Source organism: Oreochromis aureus, linkage group 7 (genome assembly GCF_013358895.1).
Source record: "Oreochromis aureus strain Israel breed Guangdong linkage group 7, ZZ_aureus, whole genome shotgun sequence".
Classification (NCBI taxonomy): Eukaryota; Metazoa; Chordata; class Actinopteri; order Cichliformes; family Cichlidae; genus Oreochromis; species Oreochromis aureus.
This window is the reverse complement of record NC_052948.1, coordinates 28,038,244-28,051,354: the sequence shown is the minus strand read 5'-3', so window position 1 is coordinate 28,051,354 and position 13,111 is coordinate 28,038,244. Positions and strand designations below refer to the sequence as shown.

The window sequence follows — 13,111 nt, the reverse complement described above, 5'->3', positions numbered from 1 at the left end:
GTTTGGTGTGGATACTGGACCACATGTAGTGAGAAGAGTTTTCCTGAAGTAGATTCATGAGTTTAAGGATGTTTTTAAGCAGGTGTAGGTGTTTCCATGTCACACCATCCTGTGCTCCAGCCGTCCATCCACCACGACCTCCTCGCTGCTCAGACTCCTTCATGTTAACCCACAGCTGTGTTGATACACGGCATTAAACACACGACCGCTCAGGAATGATGACACAGCAGCTTTTATTTCAGACTGCACTTCAGGCACCAACAGGAAACATTCAGCGGCGACGCATGCAGTTTGTACATCCAGCAATGAGTATGCAGCGCCTACAAAGAACACAGACATTCATCATCACATCAAGGTTTTGGCACGAGAAGAAAAAGAAGAGAACACTGAATCTAAAGGAACCACAAGAACCGCACAGAACCTCACACCTGATTTAAAGACACAATAAAAATGGAATTTACACTTTTCTTTGGACGTGTTTGAATTATTATTTTGACCTTGATCAGAAGACATCAGCATTTCTAATGCGGCATGAAATGAGCATGACAGAACATCTGGATTCAACATCTGTCTCTGCTGAAGTTCTGCAGGTCCTCATAAAATAACCTCTGACGTTAAACTGACCACAGAGTGCAAAACATCATCATCGTCATCATCATCATAATCATCATGAACACGCTGATGTGCAGGCTCCTCCTCCTCGTCTCCTTCCTCTCTGAGTGGAAGCAGGACATGAAGGTCATGAGTGTGAGGACGTCACAGCATCACAACACTACACTGTACGAACACAGCGAGGGCAGGAAGCAGTGTGTGTGTCTGTGTGTGTGTGTGTGTGTGTGTGTGTGTGTGTGTGTGTGTGTGTGTGTAGTTAGTGTTTGGCCTCTCGGGGGTAGAACTCGGCCAGTGTGCTCTGGGGGATCCTCTTCAGCATCTCTTTGGGGAAGATCCTCATGAGCTGCCAGCCAATATCCAGAGTCTCAAACACGCTGCGGTTCTCGTAGGCACCTGAACACAAACACAGGGACAGGTGAACACCGGTGTCTGACATCACAGCGGTCTGATGTGGGTATCAAATGGACAAAGAGTCACATGACCCGTGAAATGCTCCTCCTTATGTGAGGGCACTCAGAGCCTGAAGCAGATAACCCGGGTTAACAGAGAAAGTTGATAACCATCATCATCGTACCTGTCATCTCTGACTGGGAGTTAGGACTTATTAAAGCAAATAGCTCAAAGAAAGCTGGATCTGTTCAACCTAGTTACATAAAGGTGAACAAACAAGCAAACAAAGAGTCCAACGGCACCTTGGGAGATGAAGTTTTTCTCAAACTTGGTGAGGAACTCCAGGTACAGCAGATCATCGGCTGTCAGAGCCTCCTCTCCCACTACTGCCTTCATGGCCTGGACATCCTTCCCTATAGCATAACAGGCATACTGCACACACACAGACACACACACACACACTTAGATTAAGCAGGAAGACAGGAGCGTGCAGCCTGGAGCAGGTGTGTACATACGAGCTGGTTGGAGACGTCGGAGTGGTCTCTGCGGGTCATTCCCTCCCCGATGGCGGACTTCATGAGACGGGAGAGAGACGGCAGCACATTGATGGGAGGATAGATCTGAGTGGAGGAAGACAGGGAGGATAGGTCAGGGTCACCTGATGGCTCTAACGTACACCAGGAGGACTGACAGAGCCTGGCATTCCTCTACCTGAGGCTGGCTACAGGGCTCAGAGCTCCACAGGTGATGTCTGAAGGCGGAGCTTTGTTACCTGTCTGTTGTGAAGCTGTCTGTCCACATAGATCTGTCCCTCAGTGATGTACCCGGTCAGGTCAGGGATGGGATGGGTGATGTCTGCGATAGATGAGAACTCACTGTGAAATCCACAAAATCCCAATCCTTTGTATGTGAGATGAGCACGTGTGTGTGTCTCTGTGTGTGGGTGTGGGTGTACCGTCGTTGGGCATGGTGAGGATGGGGATCTGGGTGATGGAGCCGCTGCGTCCCTCAACCCTGCCGGCTCTCTCATAGATGGTTGCCAGATCGGTGTACATGTATCCGGGGAAACCTCGGCGTCCTGGCACCTCCTCTCTGGCTGCGGACACCTGGCGGCGGGGAGAAATCACGTGATCATTTCCAGTTTCCTGCAGCGATTTGGGGTTAAGTGAGAGTGAAAGAGCAGCTGACCTCTCTGAGTGCCTCTGCATACGAGCTCATATCGGTGAGGATGACAAGCACGTGCTTCTCACACTGATAGGCCAAGTACTCGGCCGCCGTCAGTGCCAAGCGGGGGGTGATGATCCGCTCGATTCTGCAACACAATGGCCCGATAGCCTGTGAGTGTGGGCTGACCCCCGGTGCAGGTTAGCCTTAGCCATCACTAACTCTTAGAAGAACACACCTCGACCTGCAGAGCACACCTGTGTGTACCTGCAACATTACAAAACTGCTGTTTGAGCGCCTGAAGGTGAACCCCCAAACACTTGACCCGCTCCCATGGCACATACAGCAAATCTGACATCATCTATGAAACACCTGGAAATCTGCCTTCCGCTCTGTCTGTTTGTCTGTGTGTATGTAAATGTCAGTGTGTCTGTGTGCATGTGTGTCTGTGTGTGTATGTAAATGTGTGTTTCTGTGTGTGCGTGCTTGTGTGTGTGAGCTTTGTTCTTAATGTTTTGTCCTACGTCGGGTCGTTGGCCAGGTTGAGGAACAAGCAGACATTGTCCATGGAGCCGTTCTCCTCGAAGTCCGACTTGAAGAACCTGGCTGTCTCCATGTTCACCTGAGGGTGGAGAGAAGATCACTGAGCTCTGTGAGTGAGTGTGTGGGGCAGCTTTAAGACATCAATAATTCGGGATTAATAAAGTATTCTGATTCTGATTCTGAAACTTGCTCTCATATTCAGAGGCTTCTGATGAGGAAGCATCTGAAGAACTCACCCCCATGGCGGCAAAAACAATGGCAAAGTTGTCCTCGCTGTAGTCCATCACGTCCTTGGACTTCTTCACCAAACCAGCCTGCCGGCAGATCTGAGCTGCAATCTGAGACAGAGGAAGAAGAAGAAGAGGGATCTGATTTCCTTTTCAGTCATTACATCCCAATAATGATGAGGAGGTGATGTGTTTACTGACCCTGCCCCCTCTCGGAGCAGGGTGTGAGTACCTCGTTGTGCGGCAGCCCAGCAGCAGAGAAGATGGGGATCTTCTGCCCTCTGGCGATGCTGTTCATGCCATCGATGGCAGAGATGCCGGTCTGGATCATCTCCTCAGGGTAAATGCGGCACTGAGGGTTTATGGGCTGGCCTGAGGAGAAAATGGTTACAAACACATGTATGAAGGAACAGAACACGTGATCCACTGCAGTGATAACTCCAAGATGTCAGACACAAGTACACTGAGATTCACAGGTGCGGTTTATGAGTACTCGAGTAAGTCAGCATGAAAGCTGAAAACTGAATCTATTTTTCTATTTCAAAACTACAATTTTTAGCAAAATAAAGTTCCTAAAGATTTAAACTCATCATGACCTGCAGCACAAGAGACTCCACCCACAAGTCTACATCCTAAAACGCATCCTTTAAATTTATTCTAATCACATTTTACTAAAAAACTCATAGAAAGAGGTTTTTATCGTTTCCCTCCTTCTGAAATCTGACTTTTCTCCGATTAATCCTCCAAACTTTTGAGTCTGTGGGTCGTTCTTTGACCTGAACCGCAGGTGAGTTCACGCTGTTCCACACTGAGGTGAGGTATTAATGAGAAGGTGGGCGTTACTGTGACTGCGAGTCAAACATACAGACAGAGCCTGATTTTGACCACGTGTGTCTCTATAAAACATTAAAACCGAGATCAGGTTAAATCTGCTGTCTTTTCTCTCATTTCTGACATTTTTCCTCCAAACAAGTCGAAGAAATTTTACTGCCTGTTCCAGACGTTTGCATCAGACTGCTGCATCAATCAGATCATGGCGAGTCTCCTTGGAGCAGAGACATACCCATGATGTCCAGGAAGTCTTCGGCCAGGACAGCGGGTCCTCGGTCGATGGGTTTACCCGACCCGTTAAACACGCGACCTGCAAACACATAAACATGCCTCAGCACACATCTGGGGACCTCATCACACATTCAACAGCTGACGGGGATTTATGAGGACCTTTGTGAACCTCACTCTGTCACGTGACATACCCAGCATGTCCTCTGAGACCGGCGTCCGTAATATGTCACCTGTGAACTCGCAGCTGGTCTTCTTGGCATCGATGCCTGAAGTCCCCTCAAACACCTGCAGAAGGCAAAGCAGAGGAGGAAACGGTTCATCGGGGTCCTTCTGGAAGTGCCCACATTGTGTCAGACTGATGTGAATACCTGCACCACAGCTTTGGAGCCGGTGACCTCCAGCACCTGGCCGCTCCTCCTGGTTCCATCCGGCAGCGTGAGGTGGACGATCTCGGCGTACCTCGGGAACTGTCGGTGTGAAGGGAGACCACGAGAGTTACCGACCTCCACCATACACGTGTCAGAAAACATAGCACAGTTCACCTGCAGTTTAGCAAATACATGCTCCATTCCTCCTTAAAACCTACCGAACACCACCCAGTTCACCTGCAGCCCAGGGACGGTCTCCTCCACCCTGGGTGGGGACGTCATGAACTGACCCGTGGATCTGCTGCTTCAGTTCAGAACAGCTCACTTGGTTAAAATGACAATAAAGCCACTTGACTACAGAAACTCTTTGATAATATTAATAAATGTGAGCTGTGGAATGTCCAGTGGACGCAGAGCAGTAACATCATTTATCTGTGGAGCTCTGACCATCTTCCTCTGCAGTGTTAGCTAACATCTCCACTCAGCTGTGATTTAATCTCGTAAGATTTCCAGATGAGTGGTAACACTCTCTGAAGTAATGTCATTCTGAAGTTTTGGAAAACCTGCATAATTTCTGAGGATGTCACCTATCCATCTCTAATGGATTGCATTTATATAGCGCTTTTCTAGGCACCCAAAGCGCTTTACAATTCCACTATTCATTCACTCTCACATTCACACACTGATGGAGGCAAGCTACAGTTGTAGCCACAGCTGCCCTGCGGCAGACTGACAGAAGCGAGGCTGCCATATCGCGCCAACGGCCCCTCTGGCCATCACCAGTAGGCGGCGTGTCTTGCCCAAGGACACAACAACCGAGACTGTCCGAGCCGGGGCTCGAACCGGCAACCTTCCGATTACAAGACGAACTGGCAACTCTTGAGCCCCTAATGGCTGTAATAGCATCTTTAATATCCTGCTGTTTCAGCTGTGTTGGGAGTAATCTATAAAAATTAGCTTTAAGATGAAATGATGCATATTCTGCTCTTTTATGATCATTTATTGTAATTCAGAAAGGTCGATGTCACAAGTAAAGAGCTCAGGAAGCTGCTTTGAACCTCATCTTAACCAGGGAAAGTACATAAACGGATTCAAACGTGGTCGAAGGACGCTCCGCCTGCAGGATCTGCTGGTTTTATTGAGAGACGCTTAGTAAAGAGGACACTGAAACAAACAGCTGAGGAGGTTGTCCTCTTACCTTAACCTGGTCCAGGATCACCAGCGGCCCGTTGACTCCAGACACAGTTTTGTAGGCTGAGGAGACAAAAACAGCACGAGTCAATACGGCGTGGGTGGAGCACAGGTGGAGCGCTGCACGGCTGCAGATCTCCACCATGTGAAAACTTCTTTTATAAGCTCAGAGTCTCCACCTGCTGGAAGTCACATGAACCACAGCCTGACGAGAGATAAGAGCCTTAGAGACTCTGCAGTGTGGAGAACCTAAATATAAATAAAGTCTGGATGTTTCTGTTCAACACGACCCTCTGAAGACCGTTTGCCTCACACTTTAAATCACATCACACTGAAAGAACGGGCGTAACGAGCTCACACACGTTCACCTGTGCAGGTGAGCCTCATCGCTAACACTTTAATCCTGCTCTAAACACTCAGTTTATCACGTCTGTGCTCCTCTCAGGCCTATGTGATGTCACAGAGAGGAGGCCCAGGATCAGACACAGGAGCATTATTCTGAACTGTGACTGTGAACTGCTGTGAAAGAGTGCAGAAATAGATATATCTGTGAGCTGTCAGGAACATTTTTAATGCTCTGCATGTAATTTACAAACCGACAAAAGCAACAGATTACAATGCCAGCACCTGAGAGTACTCCGACATTAAACCCATCAATAAATAAAATGCAGTTTTACTGAACAGCTCCATCAATCACTCTGATCATAATCAGCCTCCACCATCGCCTGGTTTATTCCATTAACCCTCATCCTCCTCCTCCTGCTGCGGACCTCAGTCTGCCTGATAATGATGATGATGATGATGATGATGGTGGTGGTGGTGGTGGGACTCACTGAGGCGCGGTTGGGAGATGTAATCCCGTTTCACGGCCATCACGTGCTCCCGGGCGGCAGCGGTGGCGGAGGTGGGAGCGGCGGCCGGGGCTCTGCTCCCGCTGACGGCCGAGGACAGCTCGCTCATCGCCCCGTTCACCATCCCTCTGAGTGCCTTCATCGCCATGTTTCCCCGCAGCGGCGTCCGAGTCGTGACAGCAGCGGCGCATGCGCACGAAACATCAGCTGCATCAGAAAGCATGCCGAGGAATGTTTCTTTGGAAGCCCAGTGATGCCAAAACAACATTATAATAATAATGATTATTATCATTATTATTATTATTATTATTATTATTATCATTATACAATAATATACTAATGTAAATGAATAAAAGACAAGCTGATGTTTAAAAAAATATTTTATTTAACTGAGCTTTCTTTGTCAATAAATTATTTTTGGAATAATAGTACACTTTTTTAATCTAAACCTCTCATTAGAATAAAAAAAATGTTATAATTATAATACATATAAATGTATGAATTTATAAGTTGAATTTGTTGTGGATGTTCTGTGATCCACACAAGCTCAAATATATACACACACCCACCTAAATCTTTAATAAGTGGTGTAGAAGGTTCTTACAGTAGCTTTAATTTGACATGGCCTGTTAAGTTCTCGTTAGTGATCACCATTGATGCTGGTAGTTTCTGTTTGGAGCATGAAAGGATTTATTTGAGCACTGATTGGAGGGACCAACACTCAGACCAACACTGTGGCTGCCCACAAGGATGAGCCAAACACCTTCTGTACAAAGGCCTGAAGATCAGATGAGACAAAGACTGAGCTGTTTGGACACGATGATAAGAGGTATATTTGGAGGAGTAAAGGTGAGGCTTCCAAACCTAAGAGCACTGAACCATCTGTCAAGCATGGTGGTGGTAGCATCATGCTATGGGCTGTTTCGCTGTCAGTGGCTGGAATAATGAAGGAGGAGGACTGCCTTCAAATTCATCAACTTCACCTCAAATCAGCAGCTAGACGTTTGAAACTTGGACACTAAGGGTGTCCAAATTCATAGGCTGCATCCTCCTGAGGCCACATTTGTAGGCCGATTATGTTACAGCGACGCGACGAAGGCTGTCCAAATTCATAGACTCCTCCAAATGCGGCCGACAAATGCGTCCTCCTTTTCCCCAGATTTGAAGGATGGGTCGGATGTATCCTTCCTGGCCCACCATATCCCAGAATTCATAGCACAGCACAGCCAATTCCAGTTTCCAAGAATGGTGGCGGTTACTTAGTTTTAATATTACTCTTATTACTTTTTCTGGGTCACAAAATAAACTTTTAAGATATTTTCAGGCGAGAATGTAAGTGTGTAAACGTCAAATATCTGCTTGGTTTATCAAGACATCACATATTTGCAAAAGTGCTCTTTTTCTGAGACGTCTGTTACCCACCAGTTTGATAGCTAGCCAAGGTGAGAACAGTGAACTCGTGGCACATAGTTTTCAAATATATTGATAAAACTGAATTGAAATGAACTCTGCCAAGTATGGTCAGTATGGTCAGAAATCAGCCAGAAAATGTTTGGTCAACATGTAACTTGCTAAGAGACAAAGATATGTGTGCAGGTGGATCTCTGTGTAGATCAGAGAAAATCCAAAATAAAGTCAAACTTGTTCTTTAAAGTCAGTAAAGATGTTGGACAATCATTCCAACCTGGAAACATAGCCGCTCAAAGAAATTATTAAAAGCCCAAAATGACCCTGATGTTGATGAGTGGATGGAAACTTTGACCTCAGAACAGCTTCAGACTATCTCACCCTGCTTTAAAAGTTAGCCTAAACTACGTTTTGTCCAGTTTTACAGTCTTCACTCAGAATTTTAATATGATCACACAGACAGACATTTCTTCATCAGACAGATGGATTATTACACAACAAATTATTAAATGATTTTATTTAAAGTGTGACACAATAAATGTTTCGGCACACACTGACAGCTTTCTTCTTCACAGACAGATGCAGAGATTTCTTCTACCTGTTCAGGTGCTGCAGCCACAGTTGTCATGGAACTGACTGTTTATGCACATGTTTGACCACCAGGGCGAGCTGGAGCATCAATGATGTAACCTGATGTCTTGACCTGTTGCTGTGGGAATCAAACCATCAACTTCGACATTTCCTGTGTTGTGTCTGCGTCTCTGAGCTGAGAACCCAGCGTATCCTCTGAAAACCTGAAACATGTCTGATGTCACTTCCTGAAAAACTGCTCTGTGGTGAACAGACCAGACGCGCAGCTGGCGGGGACTATTTTAGGTGGCGGGTGTATATGGGTCTCTTGGGGCAGGCGGTCAGAGTATGTAAGTGTGTTTCCTGTGTGTGACATCACAGTGGTGCTCACATCGCAGGGCAGAGTCTGAGTGTCAGGTGAATAATCCCAGCTAACTTCAGCCTGCTGTGTCTGAGTCTTGCTCACAGCATGTGCTTAGGCATGAAAATCGACGCGCTTAAACGTTTGTCAGTCTGACTGAAGGAAACATGAAAGTGACTCGAGTCCAAATTTGAACCTTTTTAATTTTAAAATTTTGTAAAACATTAAATTTAATGGAATTAGATGAGTACTAAATGTTCAGTTTAATGTGAGCACATTTTTCTTAATGATTGATTATTTGGACAAATTCTTTTCAATTCAATTTTACAACAGTCGCCTCAAGGCGCTTTATATTGTAAGGTAGACCCTACAATAATACATACAGACAAAAACCCAACAATCATATGACCCCCTATGAGCAAGCACTTTGGCGACAGTGGGAAGGAAAAACTCCCTTTTAACAGGAAGAAACCTCCGGCAGAACCAGGCTCAGGGAGGGGCGGGGCCATCTGCTGTGACCGGTTGGGGTGAAAGAAGGAAAACAGGATGAAAGACATGCTGTGGAAGAGAGACAGAGATTAATAACAAGTATGATTCAATGCAGAGATGTTTATTAACACATAGTGAGTGAGAAAGGTGACTGAAGAAGAAATACCCAGTGCATCATGGGAATCCCCCAGCAGGCTACATCTATTGCAGCATAAAAGGGAGGATTCAGGGTCACCTGGTCCAGCCCTAACTATATGCTTTAGCAAAAAGGAAAGTTTTAAGCCTAATCTTGAAAGTAGAGATAGTGGCTGTCTCCCGAATCCAAACTGGAAGCTGGTTCCACAGAAGAGGGGCCTGAAAACCGAAGGCTCTCCCTCCCATTCTACTTTTAAATACTCTAGGAACAACAAGTAAGCCTGCAGTGTGAGAGCGAAGCGTTCTAATGGGGTGATATGATACTATAAGGTCATTAAGATAAGATGGGGTCTGATTATTTAAGACCTTGGATGTGAGGAGCAGGATTTTGAATTCAGTTCTGGATTTAACAGGAAGCCAATGAAGGGAAGCCAAAACAGGAGAAATATGCTCTCTCTTTCTAGTCCCTGTCAGGACTCTTGCTGCAGCATTTTGGATTAACTGAAGACTTTTCAGGGAGTTTTTAGGACATCCTGATAATAATGAATTACAGTAGTTCAGCCTAGAAGTAATAAATGCATGAACTAGTTTTTCAGCATCACTCTGGGACGGGATATTTCTAATTTTAGAGATGTTGCACAAATGGAAGAAAGCAGTCCTGCAAATTTGTTTAATATGTGTATTGAAGGATATATCCTGGTCAAAAATGACTCCAACGTTCCTCACAGTATTACTGGAGGCCAAGGTAATGCCATCCAGAGTAAGAATCTGATTACATACCATATTTCTAAGATTTTCAGGGCCGAGTACAATAACCTCAGTTTTATCTGAATTTAGAAGCAGAAAATTAGAGCTCATCCAGGTCTTTAAAACTTTCCTGAAGTTTAACTAACTGGTGTGTGTTATCTGGCTTCATGGATAGATAGAGTTGTGTGTCATCTGCATAGCAGTGAAAATGTATACTATGTCTTCTAATGATATTGCCTAAGGGAAGCATGTATAATGTAAACAGAATTGGTCCTAGCACTGAACCCTGTGAAACTCCATAATTAACGTCATCATGTGAAGAAGACTCCATTTACATGAACAAACTGGAGTCTATTAGATAGATATGATGCAAACCACTGCAGCACAGTACCTGTAATACCTACAGCATGCTCTAATCGTTCTAATAGGATATTATGGTCAACAGTATCGAACGCTGCACTGAGGTCTAGCAGGACAAGCACAGAGATGAGTCCACTGTCAGAGGCCATAAGAAGATCATTTGTAAGCTTCACTAAAGCTGTTTCTGTGCTGTGATGAGCTCTGAAACCTGACTGAAACTCTTCAAATAAGAAAGTCTGCAGGTCTACATGTAATCGGTTTACTGTTCCAATACTTTTAGCCCTCACTGTACTTCCATCTGTGACTTCACCAACATGTAAGAATAACCAGGAAGTGTGAGTACGCCATCTGTAATAGTGTGGTAAGCACGCGAGCTGAGATTTCCTCCTCTTTGTGTGTCCTTGAATTGCATCTGCAGATGATCTGTTAGCTGTTTGACAGCTACTCTTTCAAGAATTTTTGATATGAAAGGAAGGTTGGAGATTGGCCTGTAATTAGCTACAGCTACAGATGGCTTTTTAAGTAAGTACTGCCAGCTCGAAGGCCTGTGGTACATAGCTGATTATTAGAGAGAGGTTGATCATATTTAAGATTGAAGCATTAATTAATGGCAGCACTTCTTTGAGTCAAGTAATTACTGAAGTTAACTCAGAGAGATCAATTGGAGAAAAAGACTAGAGCCTCATAAATAAACCTTTAATTTTACATATTTCAGTTTAGTTTCTCTCAGATTTACTGCTTCATGTTTTTCAGTGTCCTCGTGTGTGAAAAATGAGTATTCTTAGAATAAACCACTGCTTCAGTTTCTTTGTGGTCGTCTCCTTCAGGGTCACTAAATCCTGCAAAGCCCTAAACTGTCCCTGATGCTCACGGAGGATTTATGCTTCAGCAGGAAAACTGTAATGTGATCTTTCACCTCCTGGGAATGCAGCGACACGTCAGGCCGACGCAGCTGCAGCTGCTGTCATTGGTCTGTTCAGCATGGTGAATTCCTGTTTTTGAATGTATCAATGAAAATAACATCATCATGTGAGTATGTGGAACAATAATCACAGCATGAACAGAAGAATTCCCAGACTCTTGAGGTCACTGAAACCATGCTGACAGCATGTTTGTCCTCCTGTTTCATTAAAGCAGATCCAGATGTGATTATCATGTGTTAAATGTTTCAGTGCTGTGACAGCACCTGGAGTGATTCATGTGTAGATGGAGCTCTGCAGGAAGTGCAGCAGGAGAATCTGTCCTGTCAGACTCTGCAGCGGTGCTGCAGGGTCAGAGGTCAAATGATGGACAACTTTATGCTCATTAGCTGGATTGACCGGCAGCTAGACAGGCTCTCATCAGAGGAGTTAGAAGGACAAGAACACGTCAGACAATGCATGACCTCACAGAGGCGTCATGTGACATCTCTGAAGCACACGGTCAATAACACACTCAGCTGTCCCGCTGTGACAGCGCTGGCTGCGTGCAGCACTGTGTTCCTCCTCGTCTTCGTTAAAAAGCTGCTGAGTCCACACAAATAGGTTGTTGTGGTTTGTTCCTTTTTCTGTGCTTTGATTGGACGCTCAGAGCGTTAAAACTATCTGAGGTCACAAATCTGTGAACTTTGTTCAGAAATAAAGGCCCTTTACTCACACCAGCTCACAGCTTTCACTTTCCTCAAGCATCTCTCACACTCAGATACCTGCTAATCAGTGACATCCAATCAAAACTCTCAGGTTTAGGGTGACCATATTTTGATTTCAAAAAAGAGGACACTTGGCTCAGTCATGAAGAACTTGCTTAAGGAAACATATTTAACATGATGCCTTCTCTGTGCAGTTAATGAATTGTGCAATAAAATATATCATATAGGCTTTTACAAGTCAACAAGTGCAAAAAAATAACTTAAAAGCCTCTGGAATTAAATAATGGTACAGAAATAATGCCTCATCTGCATAAGAAAAGTTACCAGTACTAGGCCGGTACGAAGGGAATTTCTTTTGCAGTTCGTCTGAAAAGATGCACTTGCGCTTTGGGATCTTTTAAACATCATTAGGCGTGTTGCTGCGCGCTGTCTGTCCCGTCTGTGAGCGCAGAACAAGCAGTGTTGCCAACTCCTCAGTAAGGAAAATCGGTATTCGCTGTCCTGAAAGTCGCTAGAACTCGCTAAATGACGCCATCGCCTAATTTGCATAATTGGTCATGCCCACGTAGTTGTAACAAACGCTGTAGGTGAGAGAAATAACATTGTGGAAGAGACGTAAAGTGAGTTAAAAAAAAACCACCCAAAAGTATTTAGAATATGTTTAGAACCACAAATTAATGTCTTTTAGCAATTATTGTTTTTTTAATGTCACAATTCCAACCCTCCCCCTTTATCTGGACTTGGGACCGGCAAAAGTGACCCGAAATAGGCACTCTGGCGGAGTTACTTTGTGTCTGTGTGTGTGTCTTTTTAAGTAGTTTTAAACCTTGTGATCCATAAAAAGTAACAGTATAAGAAGAACATTTTTGACCATTAACAAACAAAAAGGACATAGCAAGCCTCACAGGACAGCTTCAGTCGAAATCGGATGTACAAGATGGACTTAAGGCTCTGCAAGGACATCCGATTTCTAAGTTTTCAATAATGGGAATGATGTATTTTAGTGC

The 13,111-nt window shown here is 44.8% G+C and overlaps 1 protein-coding gene across 1 annotated transcript; it reads right to left on the bottom strand.

The window, feature by feature from the left end:
• Positions 1-216: 216 nt before the first annotated feature.
• On the bottom strand, positions 217-6,580 carry atp6v1b2 (ATPase H+ transporting V1 subunit B2). The gene is made up of 14 exons (XM_031741073.2): positions 6,391-6,580; positions 5,565-5,620; positions 4,367-4,465; positions 4,190-4,283; positions 4,000-4,077; positions 3,169-3,308; positions 2,946-3,047; positions 2,691-2,788; positions 2,191-2,314; positions 1,958-2,108; positions 1,775-1,857; positions 1,518-1,622; positions 1,305-1,434; positions 217-1,005 (listed from the first exon to the last, which is right to left on the bottom strand). Exons 1-14 carry the CDS (start codon positions 6,554-6,556, stop codon positions 869-871), a joined length of 1,563 nt encoding a protein of 520 aa, XP_031596933.1. The 5' UTR covers positions 6,557-6,580; the 3' UTR covers positions 217-868.
• Positions 6,581-13,111: the final 6,531 nt, after the last annotated feature.